This window comes from Loxodonta africana, chromosome 16, assembly GCF_030014295.1.
Source record: "Loxodonta africana isolate mLoxAfr1 chromosome 16, mLoxAfr1.hap2, whole genome shotgun sequence".
Taxonomy (NCBI): domain Eukaryota; kingdom Metazoa; phylum Chordata; class Mammalia; order Proboscidea; family Elephantidae; genus Loxodonta; species Loxodonta africana.
Genome location: NC_087357.1, coordinates 9,441,640 through 9,450,550, shown reverse-complemented (window position 1 = coordinate 9,450,550; position 8,911 = coordinate 9,441,640). Strand labels below are relative to the sequence as shown.

The following is an 8,911-nucleotide window of genomic DNA, read 5'->3' as shown; positions in this document are numbered from 1 at the left end:
GTCAGCTAAATTCACCCTTTTTGTCTGCTCTGTTAAAATGGATCCAGGCCCTTCACATATTTGCCCTTTGCCAGCTGCAATATGTTGAGCTTTGCCAGTAGGGGGCGCTGGAGATACCACAGGAGAAATGGATGACGCTTCCTAGATGGTGCTTCCTCGGCACCAGCTCCCTGGGAGGCGACGTCTCCAGCGGGGGCATCTGGAAGCATGGAGCTGATGGACCTGGGCTTCTGTGGTGGGGAGAGGGCAGAGGAGGAGGCCAAGCGGGTCAGAGGCTGACCTGGTCCCACTGGGTCTTGGTGGCATTTCAGAATGAGAATTATTTGTAGCAGCTGCTCGGTCCATCATAGAGAAGCCAAATACAGATGTTTTGTTTTTGTTACGATCATGTTTATTTCCATTTTTGATGTCTTAAACTAGTTTGTTCTTTACTTCCCAAGCACACATTTAATAGAGAGTGGACACTGTGAATGTTTCAAGGAACAAATCGCAGAGTTGGAGCCCTCTGGCCATTTTTTAGCAAGACAGCTTTTGGTGGGGGTCGGGGGGCGGGGGAAGGCGTAGGTGCGGAGAACACAGATGTTATCTGTGCTTTCATTCAGCCACTTCTGCCCTGCTGCTTCCATTGAAATGGACTCTTTTGCTAAGGAAGAGGGGTGCTATGAGCGGGTGGGGGTGGCTGAAGGCAGCTCTGGCTGTACCAGGGTGACAGAGCGGCAGATGGCTCAGTCCATGGTCTCTGCTCAAAGTCTGTCCTAGTATTATGTGGAACACGAGTCCAGAGAGCTTTTAAATATACTGGGTGATGCCCAGAAATCTGGGGTTTGAAGGCAAGGCAGGAAGTGGGATTGGTACTAAAAAAGTGATGGATTTTGGTCCTAGGGATCCGATGAAAAAAACATCTCCCAGGGATCTAAGACACCTAAGCCTATAAAGCCTTTCTGCCTGGGTGGAAATGGTAGAGGGGGAAAAAAAATCAGATGCCAAGGGTAAAACTCAGAAGAAACAGCTGCAGGGGGTGTGCCAGCCGGCTACACAGAGAGGGCTCCCCCTGCCAGGCAGGCACCCATCTGCTGACACGTTTCCTTCCGGGTTTCTGCCTCGGTGTGGTTTGGGTTGGTAAATCAGGAAGCTATTTTTTCCTTTATGGGGAAAAAAAAAATCAAAAGCAGATGAAGTGTTTTGCGGAACAAAGATAACGTGAAGTTTAATGGCTCGTCCGGCGTCTAAAGTCATCCCCGATCCCGTGGTGTGGCCGGCAGGGCAGGCTGCGTTAGACTGCGTACCTTTGGAGGAGCTGATCCAGTAATTGCTGGAAAGGCAGGAAAACAAAGCTGTCACGTTCAGGTCCGGCACCCCTGCGCTGCACCCCGCCACACCTGCGGGCGACGCCGTTACCTTTTTGAAGACTTCGGCGCGGAGTCTGTTACTCTGTAAGATCACCCTTTTCTTTTGTTCTTCTTTTTTCTTTTTTACCTCTGGCAAGTTATTATAGATTCTGAAACAGACCCAGAAAACATTCTGAGTGGTGTCATGACAACGCGTGCCTGCGGGAAGCTGAGTTGCACATGGGCTGCCCCAAAATTGTGAGATGCCAAAACCCGGGGCTTCCCTGACCGGGGCTGCATGGCAGGTGACGGCACCCTATCTTGGGGCCTCCCAGGGCAGTGCAGCTGCCTGGCAGGCGGAGCACACAGAGGGCAAGGCTGGCAGGTCGTTTATGTGTTCAGAAGTCACTTTTCTTGTCCCTCTATCCTCTGTGAAAACTAACCACATACTTGCACAGTGAGGGGTTCCAAACCTCCTGCTCTGCCATTCTGAGGCTTACACTTGCCCCCAAACACCTTGGTGGAAATGCCCTGTGCTCCAGGTTTTTAAGGGCATGATGCTGTCATGGTGGACATATAACATCATGTGTTTGTCAAGGCCCACAGGACCGCACAACACAGAGACAGAGCCCAGGTGCACACTGTGGACTTGAGTGAATAATTAGGTATCACTATCGGTTCACTGTTGTAACCAACCTACCATCTGAACTCAGGTGCGAGTGACAGGAGAAACGGTGGGCAGGGGAGGGAGGGGCATACGGGAACTCTCTACGTTCTGCACAGCTTTTCTGTAAACCTAAAGCTGCTCTAAAAAATAACCTATTTAAAAATGCCTTTTTGCCACTCAAGTTTTGCCTTCTCATGCCTTAGAATACGAGCAGAAAATAAATGGAAGTGGCAGAATTTATACCGGAGTAAAACTTCTTTACACATGCATGTGTGTGTGTTTTACCACTTAACCTATTGCCCTGCTAATTAAGCCGCTTCCAACCAGATCTCAGGCACAGGCATTAGGCTCTTACCCCAATGTACACTGGGAGCTGCCAAGTTACAAGCAGGACCAAGGGACCCTTCTGCTAGGCACTTCTTTCCTACCTCCTAAAAGGCTGCTCCGACACCAGCCACTATTTCTGCAGGACCCACTGACACAGGAGAATCGCTGCGGTCTGAGCTTTAGGGCTGCTATACACTTGGCACCCAGCTCAAACACCCTTTTCTCACTTCCTCTCCTGTTTGAAAGCCAGATAAAATCTGGTTAAGGTGGTTCACTGTTCAAATAATAACAAAGAATAAAAATAACAATGACGATGGCAATATTAGCAGGTGGAATCTTGGCTATCAGGCACTATGCTAATCACTTAACATGAACGACTTTGTTCAATCTTCACAACAATTCCAAGAGGCCTGTAACATCTCACCCCTGAGGGGTCAGGAGACTTGTCTAAAGGCCCTTTGCTGGCTCATGGTGGGCTGGGATTTGAACCGTGGTCTGTTTGACCGTTAATCCTGACATAACACCTTCTCCTGACCACGTAGCAAAAAAGCAACCCATGGAGTCTGGGAAATGCTTGTGCCTGCACAGTGCCTGGCACACAGTGTCACGGTCAGCAGCTATCCTAGAAAGCATCAGAGGGAGAAGACGGTGAAGAGTCAGTAGCTGACATGGCCCCAAGTTCTGCAGTGGAAATTCCCTTAGACCTATTGCCTTCCTCAGTATCGAGCATCCGGCTTGTCTGGGGAGCTTCTGATAAAAATTCCTGGAGCTTCTGATTCAGTATTCTCTTAAAAGAGCTTCTGCACTAAATTCTGGTATACCCATACAATGGAATATTCTGCAGATAGCTAAAACCGATGAGGAAAGTCAACTGTATCTTCTGACATAGAAAGAGCTCATGGATGTTTTCTACGATGAAAAAAAGCAAGCTATAGAGAAATGATATGTATGATAGTATGATCCCATTTATGGTCAAAACTATGTAACTGTATAAGTACACATAAAATTTTAAGGCAGAAAGAAAGGCCTGGGAGGATACGCCAGAAACTGGTAACTGTGGAAGTCTCTGGAGACAGGACGAGGGATGAGGAGCTGGGTGGAAAGAGGGTTGGGTAGTTGGCCATGAGGGGCTTCAGGTTTATCTCCTTTGTTTGAATTTTTAAAATGAAAATGGAATTTAATGACATAATTAATCTTAAAGATTGCAAAAGAAGCTTCTGGGGTGATTCTGGGCATGAGTGAGGGTTGAGAGTCAGGGTCAGAGCTCACCCAGGGCCCAGGCCACAGAGCATAGTAAAAACTCAATTACTGAGTCCATCAGAGGGGATCTGGCTTCATCTGACAAAGCCAAGGGCTGGTGGTGCAGCATTATCTAGCTCATTTGTCCACTCTGACCCTCGGTTTTTTCTTCAGTAAAAGGACAGGGTAATATTCTCTCTCCATGGATGCTGCCTGGAGATCTATTCTTTTAATTGCTTAGTTTGCAAGCCTCAATTATAGCAGCTTTGGGTTTGGGGACTAAGAGGGGAGGATCTGGCCGAAATTTTTCACTAAATTGAAAAGGGAATGCTTTTGGCAAGAGGTAGATACAACTTTGCACTTCTGAAACAGCAAGTCTTAAAACCCAGTGGCCCTTTAAAAACTCAATTAGAATGCCATGAATTGGGTCCTTAATGGGGCTGTCCCCCTTCTCCTCACTTGAACTTCCTTATTTACATGAAGAGTCCCTACACATGATCAAAGTTGTCCAATGGTCATGGAAAGGATACAATCATGGTAGAAGCAGAGACTGTGCCTAGAGTGGGGAGAACAGTATTCTTCCTATGGCAGTAGTTCCTCTAAGTGCCCCATCAATCTGGTTTAATTATTAGCAGTCCTCCTAATGCTGGATACTTTATTATAAACCAATGGCATTTTACTTGCATGAACTTGGCCAACACTGCTGAGCTGTTACGTTTTGGTTAAGAGGCAGGTCTGAGAAAGAATGGCAGCCTTTGTGGGCATAGGTCAATGAGAATTAGAGGCAGTCTGGAACAGCACCCAGCTGGCAGGACAGGGAGTGAGTGCAGCTGTGGTGGGGGCACCTGGAAGGCTGGCTTGAGGGCCTCGGCTATGGCTCCCATGCGCTGTTGGCTTCCAAGTTCAGATCCTTTCCTTCAAGGCCTTCAGGAGAAAACACCCTCTCTCATCCTCATAAAATGAGCTTCAAAGGTGCACAGCAACAGAGCCATGATGAGAATATGCAGTGAGTGCCAGTTAAGAGTCTGGGGATCTCTCAGAGACCAATTACTGGGTCGGTTCAGAATCCAAGACCTACCACTTTCCTAAGCTCTTCCAAGAGCAGTCTTGACATTCAGAGGCGCAATGTAACAAAAGCGCCCTTTTAGCCAGCTTTTCAGGTTTGAGGCAAAGGAGAACTGAGACCTTAAATATGGACCAAGAAATAGTGGCCCCACCGAATCCCTCAGCCATCCCTACTCCCTCCTCCCCCAACTGTAAAGACATGTGTCAGCCCAAGATTCTGGCTGGTGACAGTCACACCAGGGCTGTCCCTCTACACGGTAGGCTGCACACATGCCCTGATGGAGCAGAGTCTTGGTGCCAAGTGACACAATCACCAGTACCTTTTAGATCGAGTGTACATCTCCTTCTCTGAAATGCACCTTTCTTTGGGCTTGAACAAGTTATCTGGAAAAAATGGAAAGAGGATTAATTTCAGAAGGTCTGGAACGTAGCACACGTCTAGGAAAAGTTTATGGTAGACTCAGAAAGCACTCTGTTATGGATCCTCACGCTAAGCCTTGGGGCTGTTACAAATAATACAGACTCCATGGAAGCTTGACACCATGAATGGTTGCATAGTGGGAGTGAGCAACCTACAAAGCTGGTCTTGACAGCAGTTGAGTGAAACCATGAAGTCCAAGGCTGGCACCTTACCTACTTCATGGAGAGACTTCTTTAGATGTTTCACTTAGCAACAAAGAGTCATGGTTTCCTGGCAGAGGTGCCAGGGTGGTCATAAAATGTGCTTCAGCGTCACCCTGGGGTGCAAGGCCATCTCACCCACAGAAGGATCTCCACAGGACGTTTACGATACCTCTAGGACAAGGACTTCTCCCGCTATCCCTGAGCACTTAGAGAGCAGGAGTTTTCACTCCTGCCTGTAGCCCTCTGGAGATCAGGGACATGCAGCCTCTACTGTGAAGATCGCCTTGTCCCCTTTGTAAAGTCCAAAAAGGCAATGGACAACAATGTGATAGAAATATACATTTAGTGTCCTTTGATTGAGAAAGTACGCAGTGGCCAAAACACTACGATTCTGGACTGCTTTTCAATGCTAAGTACCTATCACTAATCACAGTGATGTTTACAGATAGCACACTTAAAAATGCTACGTGTTAACAAAACGGTGTATACCCGGGGCCTTGTCCAATAACTCCCAAATCCCCATGGGACTCTCAATCCGATAGATAAGCCAATAAATGCCCCCGGGTGCTTGTTGTATGGGGGTATATCTGAGCAGCTGGCATGCTTTCCGGAACACCGGAACAGTAACCATCTCCTCCAGCCTTCGTTCAGCATAAGCAGACAGGCCACTCGCATCCTTGCTAGCCTCACAGGGCTGGAGTGGGCTATGATCCCAGGGAAGACCCCAGTCTGGTCCTCTTAGGCTCCCACACCTGGGCCTGTCCTCCCTGCTTGACCCTCCAGTGGAGCAACCAAAGACTTCTCTGGTTTGAGAACACGCAGAAATTTTCAGGAATATCTAGGAGGGTGGGATAGAGATACGAACACTAAGAAGTTAAGATGCTCTTTCTCCTGGAGAAATAGAACACAGCTGCTGATTCATAAAGCAGAGAACAACACAGTGGCAAGCATGTATTCTGTCTAGTTATTTAAACATAAAAGAAAAAAATGGCACCATTACTTCAAAGACAAGATTCAATACAGAAATAAGAGAAGGGTGAAAGAAATCAGAAGAATCTTTCCAATTAAAGGAACATGCTACCAGGGTCTGGAAAGGGGCCTAAGAGCAGAGGCAATCAGCACCGCCACCAATGGGCCAAGATTCTCCTGGGTCCACTGGGCCTGGCCAGAGCCGAGGGCCACAGAAGAATCCCGATGGCATTTCCAAAGAAATGCAGTGTCAGCAAGGCCTTGGGCCAGCAGATATACTCAAACAGGGAGAAGGCCCTCATACCAAGAGTTAGACTCCAGTCAGGATGGGCATTCCTCAGGAGCTAGTCACGACTAGAGTGAGGCCGAAGTAGACAGGTGGAGGGTGTCCCACAGAGATAAAACATTGCAAATCACATTTGTAAGATGGTCATAACGGCAATTCAATTTATGTGGTCTACCCTGTGAAACGAGTTTTGTTTTTTTTTTTTCCGGTTTGTATCTTTAAAGCACCTGATACCACATTTAAGCTCTGTTGTTAGTTCTAAAAGGAAACAAAGCTAACGTGAGCTCTCTGGCACCTCCACTGCTTTGTTTGCTGACATCTTCTCAGCCTGCTGGGCCCAGCAGCTCCTGTTAGGTGTAAAGCCAGCAGGTCTGCATCTAAGAGGGCCTCCCCAGCTGGGGGCTGGACATTGTGCCCTGGGGAAATGTTTGTGTTGGTTGCTGTTGACTCTGAGTTCTCCTAACAGCACCGAGTCCATTCGATGAAGAGCTGAGAAGTGAGAGGGCTTAGGACTCATCCCACCCAGGATGTGTGGAAAGATGAGTTTGGGGGCTGGGAGAGAAGAATGACTCCCAGGCTTTGGATGTGAGTGACTCATTCATTTGACATTTGTTCATTACCTACCTCCTTGGTGACAGGCAGCAGGGACACAAAGATAAATAAGATGGAGAGATCAGAGTACAGGGTGAGAGCCAGATACACAGGAGCTTTAGGGGCCAGGACTGAGGTCTGTTTGGGGAGAGGAGGCCTCATGGAGGGAGTGGCCAGTTCCCTAGGAAAGAGAGCCTGGGGAGACCCCATAGCAGGAGACAGCAGGGCTGAGTCTTGAAAAAGAAAGAGGTACACCCAGACAGCAGGTGGGAAGAAGCGTGAGCCCCAGGCAGAATGGCACCAGGCCCATGCAGACCTGCCCGTAACCAGAGCCAGCTCTTCCGGACGTTTGCAGCAGGATTCTTGGGGATCTCATATCATGGGATGGAAAGGCTTCCCATACTCGCTTTGTTCAAAAACACAGTGAAGTCCAGGAATCGATTCCCTTCTCCTGGAAATTCTGCCTTCATAAATTACAGTAACTAGTGAGAACCATTCTGAGCCTGCTTATGGCTCTTTTATGGATTTTCCTTGAGGCTTCCTGTATTCTAATGCACGAATATGGTGGGAAGACAATGCAGCTGTATTTACCTCCCATTAGTATTCAAATAAGGAGCTCTGCTGGTGCAGTTAAAGCACTTGGCTGCTAAGTGAAAGACATGGGGTTAGAACCCACTAGCCACTCTGAGGGACGAAAGGCCTGGCCATCTGCCTCGGCAGGTGAAGATTACAGTCAAGAAAACGCCGTGTGGTAATTCTACTCTGTACCTTAGGGTCGCTGTGTGTCAGAATTGACAGCACAACAATCATTCAAATAGAGATGATTTTTTCTTTCCAAGAAAATTACTGAGGTAAATTTCCCATTTCTGTATTTCTGAAGGAGCTCTGGTGGTAAAACGGTTAAGAGTACGGTTGCTAACCAAAAGGTCAGCAGTTCAAATCCACCAGCTGCTCCATGGAAGCCCTATAGGGCAGAGTTCTACTCTGTCCTATACGGTCACTATGAGTTGGAATCAACTTGATGGCAACGGGTTTGGGTTTTTTTTTTTTTTTCAGAATCTCTTGCTTCCTGGTTCATCCTTGCACCCTAACTACAGGGCCTGCTGTTAATTGGATTTGGCAAGGCCAGGCTTGCTTAAGCCCTTGCCTGTTTCGAAGTCAGCAAACAGCCAGGCACAGAGATTTGGGGGCTGCTGGGCACAGCAGCTGAGTCCCAACATCCCATTAATCTCTAGAAACACATGTGGGTGTTCATTACAGCCCCCAGCTCACATGCACACGCACATACACACGTGTGCACAGCCAGGTGGCCTCAACACTCAGACAGCTGACAGTGCCCCCAAACATCACCCTGACGCCAGCATGATGAGTTGTGTATGAGCTGGGTTGTGTTTCCTCCACACGAAGCCCTTATCTACAGGGCTGATGGCCAAGCTTCATTTTCCCTATTGAACAATTTAAACGATAATCAAGTTCACACGGGATTTATTATTAGCACAAGTCCATCCCAGAAGCCCATTGTCTGCAGTCACCCTGAGTACTTCGAAGAATGTTCCAGACATGTGCTTCTTCCATCTTAATCCAAAAAAGGAAAAAAACTTGTTGACTTTGAGTTGATTCCAACTCATAACAGAATAGAACTGCCCCATAGAGTTTCCAAGGAGCACCTGGTGGATTTGAACTGCTGACCTTTTGGTTAGCACCCGTAGCACTTAACCATTGCATCACCAAGGTTTCCTCCTCTATCTTAGAAGCACCAAAACCAAGAGATGCCTGTTGGAGAGAATTCAGCCAGGAGCAAGCAGGCAACAGCTC

General features: G+C 47.8%; 1 protein-coding gene across 2 annotated transcripts in view; it reads right to left on the bottom strand.

Annotated features, from left to right (window-relative positions):
* Window positions 1-1,181: 1,181 nt before the first annotated feature.
* Window positions 1,182-8,911, bottom strand: part of C16H10orf90 (chromosome 16 C10orf90 homolog) — a 220,956-nt gene continuing 213,226 nt past the window's right edge. For both annotated transcript variants that reach the window (XM_010599237.3, XM_023559818.2), the window contains 3 exons: window positions 4,947-5,010; window positions 1,399-1,498; window positions 1,182-1,312 (listed from right to left, as the gene is read on the bottom strand). In XM_010599237.3, the coding sequence (XP_010597539.2) occupies window positions 1,274-1,312; window positions 1,399-1,498; window positions 4,947-5,010 (203 nt within the window). In that variant the 3' untranslated portion in view covers window positions 1,182-1,273. The remainder of the gene's footprint in view (window positions 1,313-1,398; window positions 1,499-4,946; window positions 5,011-8,911) is intronic.